The sequence below is a fragment of the Nansenia antarctica genome (assembly GCF_963989245.1).
Source record: "Nansenia antarctica genome assembly, chromosome: 5".
NCBI lineage: Eukaryota > Metazoa > Chordata > Actinopteri > Argentiniformes > Microstomatidae > Nansenia > Nansenia antarctica.
In genome coordinates, this window is record NC_137690.1 from 42,278,417 (window position 1) to 42,296,642 (window position 18,226).

General features: G+C 46.4%; 1 protein-coding gene across 1 annotated transcript in view; it reads right to left on the minus strand.

Annotated features, from left to right (window-relative positions):
• Nucleotides 1-761: 761 nt before the first annotated feature.
• LOC308159005 (teashirt homolog 1-like) overlaps nt 762-18,226 on the minus strand; it is a gene marked incomplete at both ends in the record, with an annotated part of 42,128 nt that continues 24,663 nt past the window's right edge. The window contains one exon of the mRNA XM_080532743.1: nt 762-4,153. Within this exon, the coding sequence (XP_080388869.1) occupies nt 762-4,153 (3,392 nt within the window). The remainder of the gene's footprint in view (nt 4,154-18,226) is intronic.

The window sequence follows — 18,226 nt, forward strand, 5'->3', positions numbered from 1 at the left end:
AGGTCACCTTTTAAATTCCAATGTGCATTTATTAATTGTTTAACCCATTACACTTCTTTGAAGTGCAGAAAACCTTCATTTTCTCAATTTAAGATACTTGTTTTGCCTCCAATATTAATTGTACACAATTACACACCTTCAATAACATTTCCCCCAAATCTATAATTTTGGTCATACCTTTTTTCTTAAATTGTAATTACAAACATTTGAAATGTTGATTTAATGTTAAAAGGGGCAGCCTGGGACTGGTACATCATGTGTTTTACATGATTGATATAGTCATTGATTCTTAAAGAATATCATTTAGAAATGCCCCATGAGCTTAGATCAATTGTCTTATCCGACTAGAATCCCAAATATAAGCTTGTTTTACCACATTGTTTGTTTACAATATAATTATAAGCAAAAACTGTATGGTTAAAACTATAATTTTGAATTAATGGATTTGCTATGGATCCCTTGCATCCATAGCAAACTGAGAGTGGTTACATTCTCCAGCACTATCCCTCAGACGTGGGCAGGGAGACTACTTTGTTGTTGTTAGAATCCCAGATAACCCCTTTATTTGACAGAGAAACATGCACAGAATATCATATAAATGTGTGTTCAACAATAAAGAAACATTTTTTTCAAAAACAGAGGTCCAGTTTAATGACAAAAGTTGGACTGATTCCAAAGGCTCAGTTAAGATGCAGTGCAGTATTGAGATATAGTGCAACAATTCTGTAATCAGTCATGCCATCAGCTTTTTCCACCACAATTTACTGTTTATTACATTTTTCCACCTCAGAGACAAAAATCAGGTGGTCCTCTGGCGTCTTGCCATGCGTTTTGCTAAGGTGCAGCTTGACTGCATGCTTGCTAACAAAAGTCCGATTGCACAGCTTGCACTGAAATATAGAGCCAGAACCTTCCTCAGAAAGTCCAAGGGAACTAAAAGTCTTGTCCGTCATCATCCTGGTAACTGCCTGCTGTTCCCTTATGAGGTCTATAGATAGCTTGGAGAGGTCATTCAAGCTAAAGCCTAAATGAGACTCTAAATGGTTTATGTAGGCGGAGGGAGTCCTAAACTGAGAGGCACAGTCTCCACACAGAAACAGGGGTTGGCCCGAGTCAATGTTTTTCAGGAACTTTGTCCCGCCTGTCCGCCTCAGCTGGTACTTGACATTGGCCAGCCAATGGGAGATGGTGGTCATGGAGAGACCAGTAAACTTGCAGATGTGGACACGTTCCTGGGGCCCTAAGTCAGTCATTATAAACTTTCCCTCAGGTGTTTCGTGGAGACAGGAGGCGAACTGAGCCTGAAGGATAAGGAGGTGCTGGGGGTTCCAATTGGACTGCCGGCCTTTCCTCTTCTGGACAGGAGAGTGCTCCTCCATGCCATCCTCGAAGGCGCTGCCTTCAGCGTCTGATTTCTCAGAGATAGATGATGGGGTGGAGGATTTGGGTGTTATCCGGCCTGTCAGGTTCTTGACCATGTCAGAGATGTCCATCAATGCATTCTCCCGTAAAGGGGGCAATATTGATTCAGACAAACTGGAGAGAATGGGTCTGTTGCTATTGCTGTTGCAGTTGTTAGTATTGTTGTTGAGAGGAGTGGAAGTGTTGTTGGTGGTACGTCCATTTGTGGTTTTAGATTTTGTCAAGTCCATGGGCTGCTCATCATCGTCATGATATCGATTTATGGACTGTTTGACCTGAGTGCAGGTTTTTATGGGGTTTTCCACCATGGTGTTACTGATCTTATATAACATCGCAAGGGGGTCGAGAAAGGGGGTGACAGTCTTTGAGGCCTTTCCCAAGTGAGTGTTCATGATGGACTGCAATGCACTGAGAGGGTTGATGAAAGGCTGTTCAGGCAAGTGATCTGTGATGATTCCCAAGCTGTTGCAGCCATTGCTGACTGGCATTTTTGGCACATCTGTTCCATTCTTCACCGGTGGGTCTGTTTGGCTGTCTTTAGACTCTCCTTCTTTGCTACTAGACTCTGTCTGCTCCTCTAGAACAATGTTTCTCACTGGATTGCTGAGGTTTTCGGGCTTGGGCGACCTTATACTCTCCTTGATAAGTGGGGAGGGTGACTTGGCAGACCTGGGCTTACCTTTATTATCCACAGTCTTTTCTTCTTTCTCCTTCTTTACAGATACTTTCCCTGTGAGTTTTTCCACCAACTCCTCCATGGCCAACACATTATTCTTGTGGTTGGGGGATGGGGAAGGGCTACTTGGGGAGTGGATCAGGGTGCTTGAATCAGAGGACAGCATCTTACAGTTGTTGGTGCTGAACAAGGGTTGAACCTGGGCATGATGCAGGGAAGGCAGGGAAGACTTGAGAGATCCGTGGAGCTGGTAGGCAGCATGGATGCTAGGGTAACCACCCCAAGTTGGCGTCCCTGTCTGAGCCTTGGTGATTGCACTTGTTACTGTATTCTCTAGAGACTTGAGGATATCTAGTCCCCCTTTTGGAGTCTCCTCTAGGTCTTCCTCTCTGAGATATTTGTAAGGTCTGGCCTTATCAGGCCTCTCACATTTCTCAGATGGATCTTCTTTCTCCTCTTTGATCTTCCTATCTGGTTTGCTCAGCTCCATCTTCTCCTCCTCCCCCTTCTGCTCCCCCCTTTTCTCTTCTGGGGTAGAACGATGCAAGGGAGAATCAGGTTGTGACTTCACATTGTGAGCCGGTAGCTGTGTAGTGGTTGGTGGGAGAGGAATGGACTGGATCTTTTCCTCAACCACAGGGTCAAACACCAACTGCTTCCCCTTTTTGGACGCTGAATTGGTCACTTTGAGAAAGTGTCCAGTGACCATCATGTGGGCTGTCAGTTGCTGCAAGGAGTCATGGGAACTTCCACATTCCATGCATTTGAGAATCTGTGCCTTGCGTGCCTCAAACTGCCAGGTATAACTGGCACCATTTTGGTAGCCATATCGATTGTTGGCCGTAACATAGGGATTGACCACTTTTTGGTCTTTCAGAATGTCCCCCAGAGGTATGCCAGGTGTGTTATTGATAGACTTGGGTGAGCATGGGGACACCAAGTCCTGAAACGCTCTTCTTTTGGTAGGGGGGACCAGCTTTGAGGCAAGAGCTGGTATCGGTTCTTTTAGAGGCAATTTCTGGTAGTGTTTTGTTTTAATCATATGGACGCTCAGGTCCTGCAGGGACTCAAAAGAGTGTCCACAGTACATGCACTTCAACACCTTCTGAGCGTCCTCCTTGCCCTCCATCTCCATCAGGGAGCGTTTGCGGGGCTTGGACCACCTCTTCCCCCGGTCCTCCTCCTTGTCCTTGTTGTCGTCACGGTAGTGGCCTGACTCGTTCATGTGCACCGTGAGGCCCACAAGCGTGTCGTAGGCTCCACTGCAGTCCTTGCACCGGAACTTGCTGGCGCCGGTAAACACGGGGCCGTAGAGCTTGTTGTTCTGCCGGTAGAGCTGCACGGTGCTGAAGAGACTGGGCTCAGGGAGGAGGTGGTAAGGGGTATGCTGCAGGGTTTTGGCCAGAGCTGCCTGGTGCCAGTCGTAGGAAACTCCACCAGTGCTGCTAATGCTGCCATTGTTGGTGTGGTTGTTTGCAGTGGTGCTCATAGTGGTGGTGGTGTTGGTGGTAGTGCTGGTAGGGGCAGAGGCACCAATCTTACTACTACTGGTGTTGCTGTTGTTTACATGGCTGTTCCCATGACTGCTGGGGATGCCATTGCTCCCCTCGTGCCTGCTGCCATTACTGTTGCTGCTGCTAACATTACTGATCTGCTTGCTTTTGAGCATGTCCATGGTGATGCTGGACCAGGAGGCATCTGAGATGAGGTTTGCATAGACGGCTTTCATTTGCGCCAGACTGTCCTGCAGCGAAAAGCCGTTAGCTGCCTCCACATCTCCGCTGACCACCTCGTCCTTGTCCTGGCCGTCCTTGGAGGAGGTACTTTTTAAGTCGGCAAGCTGGTCACTGGTGTCGCTGAGCGGAGAGCCATAGCCGGCGTCTGGGTTGGTGCCATTGCTGAGTGGGGAGTTCTGGTAGCTGAACTGGTCCCTGCCATCCTCGTCATCATTGCAGAGGTACTCTGCATCCTCCTGGCCGTCTAAAGAGAGGCCATCGTCCTGCAGGTGCTCCTCATCCATCTTGTTGGCCTTGAACTCATCCTCAGGCCCATACGCTGAAAAACAAAAGGGGAGAGAAAAAAGAGAGACGTCAAGCAACTATTTGGAGTAATAAATTCATATTCATAGTGGCACCAATCACACTGGTCAGATGTGTCAATTTAAATGTGTGTGTGTGTGTGTGTGTGTGCACACTGGTATGTCTCTGATTGTGTGAGGGTGGGTGTAATGAAGAGATTTTTGTCAATAGTTCCAGCAGAGGACACAGCCTTGCAATTATAAAGTGGCAAACATCCATATTTTGACTATGATAGATAGTCCCCTTCACTGCACTGCCTAACGAAAGTATCGAACTTTACCACTCAGCAAGGGTAAAGAAGAGCACAGATTAGCAAGAGAAATATTTCCCCTTGAGTTTAAAAACTAAGGACACAAGCAGAATTCAACATGATGAAGAACAAGTTGTCAACAGAGATGATTCATATTAATCAATTCGGGAGTTTGTTGCAAAATGGTTATGGTACAGTACAGTATACACCTACAATAAAGTGAAAACACAAAGTCAGAAAAAAAGTGCAGACATTTACTTAACAAGGGTATTGTAAAAAAACTAAAAAAACTTGGGCGATACTTTTCAATCCAGAAAACCAGGTGACCACGACTGTAGTAACATAACTGCCTCTCTTCCCATAAGGCCCAGAATCTCTCTGACTTTGATCCAGTCCCCTCATGCCACTGCGCCACTCACACCATGCCCATCAAGTACCAGATAGCAGGACAGCATGCCAGGTCTCGGCTGGCTGGAGTAGAGTTGGCATCGGCTGTGGAAGTCCTAACAGCGTGACGCGCGGAAATCGCCGGTGGACATGATGTGTCATGTTGTCACTGTCCATGCTGTACTAGTTCTCAGGGACTCAAGTGTGCCGGCGGTTGGGGGGGGATGTGTGTGTGTGTGTGTGTGTGTGTGTGTGTGTGTGGGGGGGGGGGGGGTGAATATATTGTGAGAAAGCTCTCTCTCTCTTGATACTATACCTTTTTTAAATGTCTCTAACAAAACTGACACATTTGTCTCAACTTGTTGTAAGATTTGGAGGGGGAAAATACTCATGACCTAGTGTACCCATGACCTAGTGTATGAAACATGTAAGGTGCTTGGTTTCAACAACACATCGTTTAAAAGGTTGTAATGGAATCATGCTGTGACATTTTTGAGACATTAAAATATATAATGAATAGCAAAAGCATGACTATAGTATGTGGCTATTGAAATATTTTTCAATTGCATCCCCACTTGCAAAGCCACTTTCAAGAAAGCACTTAACAACAAACTGCCTGTTCTGATCAGTTGACTGTTATCTTCAACTGCAGATGAACAAACTAGGAATCCAATCCTCTGCTTTTACAGGAAGGATGTCAGATTGAGGAAAAGTACAAGAACAGAAATTATAGGGAAATGTTATTTGATGTTTATAAATGGTTAAATTCGATGCATTGTGTATGTAATACCTCATTCAGTGACAACTAAACCTTGACAAGAGTAAAATTCCTTTCACACGTGGTGGAGAGTGAGGGGATTAACAAATATAGGGGGTGAAAGAGGTATAGATAGATATATAGATAGATAGATAGATAGATAGATAAATCATCAAAAGCATCAGCCACAGCCTGGTCAAGAACATCCTTATATTTCAACCTGAGCATTCTTTTTCATTGCCTAAAGCATTGCAAACTCCCTCTCCCTCCTTCACTGATCATTAAAAAAAAAACATATCCCCTGCTATAATCACCACCGACGCCAAGACAGTAGGTAAAGACAGACTCGCTTGACGGAAAAAAAGAGACAAGAACCTGGCATCCCAAAAAAAAACTAAACTGCATTCTTTTTCTGCCATCCCCACTTGTCTGTTGCCTTGACAGCCATCACAGTCAAGCGGGTGTCAGAGTCAATCAGGGTGTCAGTATCCACACAAACAAGACTTGGAAGGGGAAAAAGGGGGAAAAAAACAACAACACAGAAGTCGGCCATTTTCCCTCCCTCCTTTTGCCATCTGTGTCAGAAACTTGAAACTCCCGGTGGCTAACAAGGCAATCAGAGAGTGAGAGATGCTGACGTGGCTGCTTTCAAGCATCAGTCAGAACAATAAAAGGGATTAAAATGGGGGTGGGGGGGTGGGGTTGTCTGTTGTCAGTCAAACAAAAATAAACCCACTTTGTGCTGTCATGGAGAATGTGAAAGGAAAATAAGTTTGTAAAGACAGGAGGGGGGGGGGGGGGGGGCAGGGGGAGGAGAGAATTGTTTATGTGTAGCAGATAACTTGAGAGGTTTTTGCATCTGTGTGGATGAATTGAAGATGGTGGAGGATTGTGGGTAAAATGGATCACAACCATAAAATAAAAATGTTGTGTGTGTGTGTATGTGTGTATTCAGTATGAGTGCTTGGGCCTCATTTATAGAAAGTACTTTGGATCAAATTTGATCTTACCCGTGTCGTACATAGAAAACCACGTCAAAGTAGCGATTTATACAATTTCAACGTGAGTCAATTTGACCGTGGAAACGATCGTAGCTACGTCAGGTATTGACTTTACGTACGCACATTACCTACTGGTTATGCAGAGTTATTACAGGCATGTGAGCTGCACTGCCTATACTGTAATTCATGCGAAGTGAAAGTGGCTCGTAATAAAATTAACAATGTTCTTATCAGGCGAGAAAATGTGTTTAATTCAAGATTTAAAGGGAACTGATGTTTATGATTGTATTTCAGTCTTCCTTTATATTCCTCCGGAGCTGTCAAGGCAACCCCATCACCCCTTCAACATGTCTATAGTGCGCTCCACAATGGACCTTGCCCGGCCATGCGCTAAATTATACTGGATTTTCCTCTGGTGTCTGAGGGTTCGCAAATGGAGTGAGCAGCCATGTTTTCAATGTCACCTGATTAGAATAAGACCATTATATTATTACAGTATAAGCATTTGCCTGGTTAGTTGTCATCAGCACTCAAGTTGAGGGGGGATGTGAAATAAAAACGGTCAAAATCATCCCCCTTCTAAAACTGCCATCCCCCTTAACATCCCTTATGTCATTTTATCAATAAGCGTGGTATTACTGCAATTTCAACATTTAGTTTTGCGCATATTGAGTAAAATACTGTGGGCGAGGGAGGGGGCATGCAATGACATTTTTACCAAGTCACTGACACTGAAGTCACTGAAGCTGTGGGGATGCTAAAATTGTCCCCATATGATAAAATCCACCATCCCCCCTGATTTTCTTTTACAACTTGAGTACTTCTTCTTTCGTGTAACGTCAGAGGTCCAACTCGGTGTCGCGTAGCCATGCCCGCATCTCAGGTTCTAGGTCGAAGAGGCTGGCTTCCGAGGGTGGTCTATATAAGTTGAGTACTGGTTGACATGATCAAACGTTACAAATGCAACCTACCGAGAAGCCACCCTTCTCTGCCCTCTCCCGCTCACTTGGCTTAATTCAGCAGCTATAATTGAGCCGCTATCACAGGGCGTAAATACAAAGCTCATTCACCTGCGTTCAATTACAAGTATTTGGTATTTATAGACTTTAGTGCGTATGCAATTTTAAACAAGAGCAGCCCGTTTTATAAATAATGCATACGTCCGTTTAGAAAAATTTGCTTACGTGCAAGTCAAAGATGACGTTCAAGTACTTTTTTTTATAAATGAGGCCCCTGGTGTGATGGTGTTTTTACGAGGGTGTGTCTATAATCTTTCGTGTGCAAAATCAAAAAATCTGAAGTATCTCTATCTATAAAAAAATGTGTCTATTCTATCTAGTCTATGTTTGTGTTTAGCGATGCTCTATGTTTCTTGGTGGGTCTGTGTAGGTTTGGTTATGCAAGTGTGTGCTGCTGTCTGTGTGGGCGTGAAGGCGCATGTGTCAGACAGAAGGGCGGGCGTGTGGAGGCTGCGGGGAAGGAGAGTGAGGCCACCTGGTCCGGGGGGGGGGGGCAGAGAGGAGCCTGGCACGTCGGCTCGCTGCCCTGGCGCTCTCCAGACAGGTGACACCACGGCAGGACACCACCGAGCCTCGTTGTACCCCCCCCTCCCACACACACACACACACACACACACACACACTCTCACACACACAGATACACACACTCTCCCACACACACACACACACACACACACACTCTCACACACACAGATACACACAGATACACACACACACACACACACACACATGCACCCACAAGCGCACACACTCTCCCACACACACCTTCTCCAAGAGACCACAGCGATGCCAGGCTTTTACCAAGGCCACACACAGACACACACACACACACACACACACACACACACACACACACACACACACACACCTCCACAACACACAGACACAAGCACACCTTCAGGAGCTAACACAGGCTGCCTCATCTAGGCTAACAGTTTTAACATCAGACTTCTGCTATCCGGAGTTGACCATCAGATCCCAATCCTATCCTAGTACGTGCATCCACACCTGGCAAGAAACCTTGTGTGCGTCTCTCTACGGCCTCTCGTGACCACACTGTGTCCACCTTTTCTGTCACCCCTCACTGTATTGAATAGTCTGTACGCGCTTTTGGTAAGTAACTAAGTAAGTAAGTAAAGCTTTATTCATATAGCATCTTTCAATGCAGCTCAAAGTGCTTTACAACAGGATAAAAACAGGATAAAAACATTGTATGTTTTTTATCCTGTTGTAAAGCATAAAATGGATATAATAGCAGGGGAAGTATATAAAACAGTAAAAAGAAGGTAAAAATAAAATACAATAAAAGAAGAGAAACAAATGTAAGAAATAAATAGATACAACATTAATAACACGGTCTTATTGCTTACACAGTCTTTTTGGTGACCAGATGGGCTCTAGACTGGATAGAAGAGAGAACACAAAGCGACTTTTCACGTGTCTAGACCTCTACAGTTCATTCGTATGCGATCATCTTATTCGGATGACAAAAAGTGGGATTTAAGTGACGAGTGTAGACACGGTCTTAGACGGGCCAGGCAGAGAGAGAGATGTCTGCGTAATGCTTGGTTAACAGACACACAATTACTTTTTTTCAAATGCATACCAATCCATAAACAAACTGAGGACAACCCTTGCGAGAATACAGTATAATGTGGCAAATTCCATTCTGTTGTTTCTAGGAAAAACAACCCTTTTTTCTCTCACATTACTGAGGTCGGCGCACTCCGAAATTGCATCTGACCGTTTTCTGACAGGACAAGCTTCGCAAACAAATGAATCAGAGATGAAGTCCTACTTTAAGAGAGAGCCAGCTCTGGAGACCTACTAGGTTTGAAACATATCGTCACTTCACCTATGTTCTGCTTGTTTCTCTCTCGCACAAAATCAGCCACTTAAAGGCCTGACACCCCCTATCTGTTGCCACAGAGACACTGACACCGCTTTGGCTGCCGTCAAACTGAACCAAACTGAACCAAACTGAACCAAACTGAACCAAACTGAACCAAACTGAACCAAACTGAACCAAACCGATTTGGAGAAAAACGTGAGACCGAGCAGGAAGCACTTGAGCACGAAACGGCATCGGACGAATTGCGACTTACACACCCACACACACACACGCACGCACACACACACACACACACACACACACACACACACACACACACACACAGTGGAGATTGTAGCTGACGCACACGCACGCATACACGCACACCACCACACACACCACCACACACACACCTACACACACCTACACACACTAACACACACCTACACACACACACCTATACACACACACACACACACACACACACACACACACACACACACACTCCAACACCCACGCCTCCCTCCATTCCTCCATATGTATTTATTTCCTCCTAGAGAGAAGAGGGCGATCCAGGCAGTGATTTGCGGTGCTAATGTCCAATTCCGCCGGCTCTCCCTCCGCTGGTCTACCCAGGCAGACGTGTGTGCTCTGTTCCCGACGGGCGGCGAGTTGATGTTTTTCTCGCGCCATTTAGCCGCCCTTCAAAATGGGCGCCTGCCCGAATGCCACAGACTTATTCCTCTCTCCTCACTTTGGTTTGTCACCGGCCCCTCCGTTCCCTGCCACTTAGCTCTGATGGCTTTGGACAGGCTTGATCAGTGTGTGTCATTTGAACTACACTACAGTGTCTGTCTGTGTGTGTGTGTGTGTGTGTGTGTGTGTGTGTGTGTGTGTGTGTGTGTGTGTGTGCGAGGGGGATAGAGGAGGACACAAAGGCTGTAAATAAAATTATATTATTATTTCCCCTGTCCGATCATGTAGAAAAGGCAATTATGGTAATGCACAGCATGTCAGGGGGAATACGGCACAATTCTCTCTCTCTCTCTCTCTCTCTCTCTCTCTCTCTCTCTCTCTCTCTCTCTCTCTCTCTCTCTCTCTCTCTCTCTCTCTCTCTCTCTCTCTCTCTCTCTCTTGATTGATTGATTGATTGAAAACTTTATTAGAAGATTTGCAGAAGTAGGTACATGAAAGTACATATTACATACAAGGTCAACTAACAGGATAAAAACCCAAGAAAGCCACTGGCTTATTTCAATTGGGGTCCTTGATTCTCAATTCATCGTTGTGTATAAGTATATACACAGTATATACATATATCTCTCTCTCTCTCTCTCTCTCTCTCTCTCTCTCTCTCTCTCTCTCTCTCTCTCTCTCTCTCTCTCTCTCTCTCTCTCTCTCTCTCTCTCTCTCACGGTGTTGGTCTGCTGTATGCTAAGGCAAGATGGCGTTAAGGCCTACAGACTGTTTCGCTAAGGGCCAACGCAGAAAAATAAAAACTGCCAGACCGTTCCATATCAATCTGAAGAAAAGGGCAGATATTAAAGATCTCCTTTCCAGATGGTTCTAGTGGGTATTTCCTTTGTAAAAGCCAGAGGGGCATCCGGAATGTTCTCTCTCTTAACGGGAAGGAGGATCCTTGCTTGTTTCCTGGTTGCTGCATGATCCCCAGTAAGAGACAGTGATGGCATTATTTTGTATCTATTCGTTTATTTAAAAGGGACAATGGACAGTCATTGACTCTCTCTGAGTTAGCTGGGTAGCTAAATGACACCAGCAGTCCCTGGGCAGGTAAATCCACAGGGGAAATACGGCCTCAGATGTTATTATTTATTTATTATGTATTTATTATTTGTAATTTAAAACAGAACTACAGGAGGGAGAAAAAAAACATCCCAGAATGAACAGAAAATAAAAACATGACAAAAACATGACACAAACATTACATCCTAAAATAAATAAAAGAAAGAAAAAGGTTTTGGGTCTATGTGGGGAGTGGTCACATGATTGGTTATCTATCAGCCAACATTTCGGTTTTGATTTGAAGCCTGTCAGAGTGGGACATTGTTTGATAGAGCTGGGTATTAAGTTCCAGAAAGGTACATGTATTTGGGTAGCAAATACATTTTTATATTTAGTTTTATTTGACCATAGTACTGGCATTAACTATATTAGGTTAGCAAATGTATTTGTTATTATTATTATTTTATTTTTCTTAATAGATTTTACCTCTCAATATGTCCTGTCAGATACTGTAAATATAGTAAATGCCAAGACATTGTGAGGACAAAATAAATACTACCCAAATGTACTTAATATTGTTAGAATTGGAATGCCAGGACATATTGATGGCAGCTGCTGGACTGAAAAAATCAGGTGTAGTGCTGATGGCAGCTGCTGGACTGAACAAATCAGGTGTAGTGCTGAGGCACAAATATGTACATTTCTAGCCTGCAAACTGCGACACTTCAAATGAATGTGCAATAACACTATGTACAATATGACAACCCTAGTCGTCTATCTGTACAGTATAGTATAGTGGATAGTGTACATAGCCTTTAAGTAAACCAGCTCCTTCCCTTGTGTTTTTTTTTGTTTTTAGTTTTTTTTTTTCTTTCCTAGCACCAGGGGAGCCACCCCTCCTAAATGTCGTTGTTTGGTACCTGTACTATAGCAATGACAATAAAGACCATTCATTCATTCATTCATTCATTCATTCATTCATATTGAAAGGTTAAATAAATAATAAAATATATGTATATATGCAGACACAGACAGACACACACACACACACACACACACACACATCATTATCTCTTAAAAGGGGATCAATGCACCAACTGCCGTGATGAGACAAAGCAAAAACAGCAACACACCATCTACAGCCTTATTACATGAGTCACCTCCTCCCCCGCCTGGCGTTGTTGTCCTTTCCTCTTCTCTCAGACACATCCCACTTTATTACACACTAAACAGAGAAGGGGGCCTGTGCAGAGCAGGAGCTTGTTTTACACGGACCCCGCACACCCTCTCTCCTCTGTGCCCAGTGACATTGATTTGTGTTGTGGCCGATTCTGTGGAGTGGTCCTACTAAATTAATATCTGCTTTCCCTCCTTAACCGCTCTTGTAAAAGTCTACCCCCCCCCCCCCCACACACACACACACACACACCCCCCCCAACACCCCCCCACCCCCTACAACACTCCCACCCATGTGGAATAATCGACCATATGGCACAATACCTCCAGGGCTTCCAATAACTGGTGTGTCATTCTCGCTGGCCGAGAAAATTCATCTCTGCTTTGCGGAAACTTCCGGGACGGTGGTGAAGAACAACAACGGCACGTTTGCTATGCGCAGAGGCGCCCCGGGTTGTCTGTCCACAGGGTCAGGGTTAGGGTTCTGTCCACAGGGTCAGGGTTAGGGTTGTCTGTCCACAGGGTCAGGGTTAGGGTTGTCTGTCCACAGGGTTTTGGGTCGTATTAGGGCACACGTATAGGCTGGGACGGCATTGTCTTACGTGGAAAGGTGTCGTTGTCATTCTAGGAGGGGGGGGGGGGGCGACCACCGGGCTTCTTGACCTACCTTGGGCTATGTTCCAGGATTTCCAGGACTATTTCTCTCTCCTACCTTCTTTCTCTCAATCTCTCTCTCACACACACACACACACACACACACACACACACTCGCGCGGTGTCCAATGTCAAGTCCGTACTTATGCAAAGCACGCCCTACTTTGTTGTGTGGTAGTGTTAAAGCCTAAGGTTGTATAACACACTTTCCCTGTCATTTTGCGAGTACATTAGTTCGGGGGCCATGCTAGTGCCAAATTATGCTAATGGTCCTGCTGAAATGGGTCACATAGAGCATGCATAGTACATTAGCTTCAACCAATAGGGAGGGAGTCGCAGAGGGGAGGTGACAATCACAGAGGGGGGTTGTTAAGAGGTCTGTCATCTTCAACCACTCTTAACTCAGTCGGGGATTAAGTCATGAGCCATGTATGTGTGTATGCCTGTATGCCTTGTGTGTGTGCATGTGTGTGTTGTGTGTGTGTGTGTGTGTGTGTGTGTGTGTGTGTGTGTGCGATTGGAAGACTGAGATACTGAGAAGTGATGAAACAAATGTATTTATTCAATTCATCCTGCGATCCACCGATGAAACCAGTTCAATTGTGATCACAACATCATGACTGATGTCATCCACAGCAGTAAGTCATTGTAACATAACGTTAAACGCTAACCTGACCGCAAACACGACGTTAGCCACTGAAACATTAACGATAGCGAGCGTAGCTAACACATTAACCATCTGCAGACGCACCCAACGCGTACAGTAGCTTCAGGGTGATTGATGAATAACATATCACCTGTACACCTGTTTGACAATCACCAGCAGTGCAAATGGCAGCGCGAAAACATCGGCGACGCACTTTTAGATGAATTGAATCCGAAAAAAGTGTTGGAATGAAATAACTAAATTCATTGCAACAATGTCAATCAAAATTAAAATTTTCAAGGAGCAGGGGTGTCGGTCTATCGGAAATCTGCCACCTTTGGCCACCACGGCCAAATTCAGTTAGAAGTTCCAAACAACAACAATATCCTCCCTAATTACAATATAACCCCCCCCCCCCCCCGAAATGGACTCGCTGTGTTAGACGTTATCTGTCGTGGTTCTGCATGCACACACGATTCGAAGAGGCACCTTAGAACACCCCTGGCCAGTAACAACATGTTTGTATGCAAACCAAGTGTTGGGTATAGGACACTCCCCAATTTTTCAGAAAGCACTTTTTTCTGGAACAAAACAGCGTACGTGAAATGAAACATTTCTTTCAAGCGGGATCTCATCCCCTGATCCCTTCCGATTAAAACACAGTCGTCACAACCGTTAGGAAGCTTCTGCAAAGCTTGAGTGTTACCTACCAGACTACCAGACCTTTAATCTTGCAAAATGAACTTCTCGCAATCATTAATCTTTCTCTTCCACTCTTCGTCCTGCATTGCAGTGCTCTCTCCTTCTCCACCCCCACCCCCCTTCCCCCTTTGCTCTCCCCTTTCTTCTCTCTTGTCTGTTTGTCCAGGTTCCCTAGGAGCCGGCTTTGAGAGGGCCTAGCGATGGGTGCAGTCTATAAATCACCTTGCCCCCCCCCCCCCCACTGTCAACGCAAGGCTGTACTGAGACGGGACAATAGCCATTATATCATAAGGGCCGCAGCGCCGGGGCCCATCTGGCTCGTCTGTGAAACCACACAACCAAGAAGTCGTAACGGCGTGTTAACGTTAGCTAGCGTCATGCTAGCACAGCGCAGCACTTTAGGCCACCCATCTGGATCACTTTGGAGAAGCGCTACGGTTTTTAGCAAAAAAAGGTAATTTCCTTCCAGAAGCCTCTTGACTCGTCTAGCCGTATTTGAGGAACCACAAGCGACTACAACCCTTCTGACACGGCTATGACAGCAGCGCTCCGTGAAGCAGGTTCCAGGACCAGCCGTTGTTTAATCTGCACTGGGCCATCCTTCCTAGTTCCCTGTCAATGTTCAGGCTGGAGTCATGTAGAACTCATCTTTATCACTACTATTACGAGAGCGCTGTTTTTGCATTGTCTGCCTATACAATCTGCATAGCCTATCTATAGACATTCATGTTTTCTGTGGAAGTCTCCCTGTGAAGTCTCGCTGCATTCACCTCTGTCACACTCCTGACAGTCAACTTTGCTAACAATGGCTGCTCCCATCGCCTACCAACAACCAGTTTATAGATGTCCCTAGAGATGGATCATTACCATAAATCACTCTCTTTCTGTGGGGGGGGGGCAGGAGAAGAATTTGATCCAAGTTACCTCACTTTATGGCTGAGCATTTAGATTCGATTCGATTCGATTCAACTTTTTATTGTCATCGCAGAGTACAAGTACTACACAAACGAAATGCAGTTTAGCTTTCCCATGACATTTCCCATGACAGTTAGTTATTAACCAGGTTCTTGATTGGATACAACACTGCATTGATGTCCAATGATAACAGCCAATCAGGTGAGGATCTCTTCACAAGCGTTCACTCCTAGTGTCTTTCAAATGAAACCTGACAATGAACAAGAATCACTGTCACCAAAACATTGCAATGGTGGAGGAGGAGAGACAAAAGAAAACAAAGTGAGCTGTATAGGACTAAAAGGCAGCACAAGGGAGTGAATAGTGGTAAGAGGCAGAGAAAGAGAAAGAGAGAGAATAAAGTGAGGGATAGAGGGAGCAGGATGAACAGTCTAGAGAAGAGAGAGAGAGAGAGAGAGAGAGAGAGAGAGAGAGAGAGAGAGAGAGAGAGAGAGAGAGAGAGACAGAATGAGAGGGCAGGGGGCCAAAGGGGAGGTTCTGACCTCTCCAGTTCTGTCTAGCTGGGTCTGGTCTGGTTGCACAATAACCCATCAACCTTCCCTGTATCATCAGCCTCCCTTCTATACACAGGGCCCCGCAGCTTTGTACACTGCTGAGGGAACAACACACACACACACACACACACACACACATGCGCACACTCTCACACCCACATATATACACACAGACACACACACACACAGACACACACACACACACACACACCCACACCCATATACACAGACACACACACACACACTCACACACACACACACACACACACACACACACACACACAGACACACACACACACACACACACACACACACACACACACACACACACACACACACACACAGACACACACACACCTTCTTTCTGCAGGGAAAGCCCACAGAGGCTATGGATGAGACAGATCAGACCAGAACCACACACACACTCTACAAGTTACTGGCCATATCTAAAGACAATATACAAGAGAGATTTACACCCTGAATCTACTAAGAAAGGCCCAAATGAACACACATACAATGAACACACATAGTTGTAATTCAACAAAGTCAAGTTAAGGGCATGGAGGAATAAGGCCTTCATTTGATTCATTACAAACACATGATTTTTCCAAGATAACTCAAAAACGTGCTTAAACAGTGTTCCGTTTTTTAAACGCGGTTCCATGCGCGAGTTCAAATGTCATGTCACGTTATTTCAGCTCAAACGTTACTTCCTCTTGTGAAACCAGATTGTTCCGTGACGGACAAGAATCTGCGTTCGCTATCGACACACGAAAGGAAAAAAAACCTCTGGTTTTGTTTTTCGCAATTGATTGAACGCGGCCCGGGGTTTCAAAGACAAATAATCTGGCCGGTTTCTCTCCAAACTTGACAAATGATGAAATCTCAAACGAGAACAAGATGAACAATCCTATTGGGCCACACAAGGGGAGGGCTAGGGGGGGGGGGGGGGGGGGGGGGGGGGGGGCGGCGATGGCCGTGACAGAGGAATGACGAAAGGAAGATGGAGGGGAGGGAGGAAGACGCCCCCCCCCCCCCCCCCCGAGGAAGAGAGACAGTCAATCATCAACTGGCTTCTCAAAGAAGAAGGGAATCGATACCCGCAGTACATTTCAGATGTGTGTGTGTGTGTGTGAATATGTGTGTGTGTGTATGTGTGTGTGTGTGTGTGTGTGTGCGCTCATGTCTGTCTGTTGAGATTTCCCAGGGGCAGGAAAGCAACAGGGACATGACTCTTACTAAACCATCCATAATAGCTTAGGAGTAAGCAGAGAGAGAGAGGGAGAGAGGGGAGGGAGAGAGAGAGAGAAAGAGAGAGAGAGAGAGAGAGAGAGAGACGGGGAGAGAGGAAGCCATCATTCAACACAACATAATATGGTACCGAGGGCAGATTAGGGAGAGGTAGAACATTCTAGACGAAAGACTGCCCACCTCCCTGGCAATTTAACTTTTGCACATGCTCCAAAGCCGCCCCCCCCCCCCCCCCCCCCCCCCCCCCCCCCACACACACACACACACACACACACACACACACAATTAGCCACACACACGCGTACGCACACAACGCAAATGTTCTTGACGTCCTGACTTCCATCTCACGACTGAGCGCCTTGCTGGGGGGGGGGGGGTCCATGAGACGTGATAGAACGTGCCTCCCCCACCCCCCCCCCCCCCCCCCCCCCACCCCCTCCTTGATGAATGACACCGTAACTCTGAAATCCACAATCAATCTCTGCTTTAAAAGACACATCCGTCTTCGGTAATGTTGATGGGGCGGGGGGGTGGGGGGGAGACCGGGGTTAAAACAGGGGGGGGAATGTGGACTGTTCGGTTGACCTCGGAACAGTGAGGGGGGGGGAGTATGGGGGGGAGGCTGTACGTGTGTGTTTGTGCGTGTGTGTGGTGTGACTTGTCTGTTTGGGAGTGTGAGGGAGAGGGGGGGGAGGAGTGTGAGGGAGAGGAGGGGAGGAGTGTGAGGGAGAGGGGGGGAGGAGTGTGAGGGAGAGGGGGGGAGGAGTGTGAGGGAGAGGGGGGGAGGAGTGTGAGGGAGAGGGGGGGGGGTGTGAGGGAGAGGGGGGGGGGGTAGTGTGAGGGAGAGGGGGGGAGGAGTGTGAGGGAGAGGGGGGAAGAGTGTGAGGGAGAGGGGGGGAGGAGTGTGAGGGAGAGGGGGGGGGGGTAGGAGTGTGAGGGAGAGGGGGGATGAGTGTGAGGGAGAGGGGGGGGAGGAGTGTGAGGGAGAGGGGGGAGGAGTGTGAGGGAGAGGGGGGGGGGAGTGTGAGGGAGAGGGGGGAGGAGTGTGAGGGAGAGGGGGGAGGAGTGTGAGGGAGAGGGGGGGGGGAGTGTGAGGGAGAGGAGGGGGGAGTGAGTGATGCCTGTCAGCTTGCATCTGGCAGCAAAAATAAATTAGGCTTATGA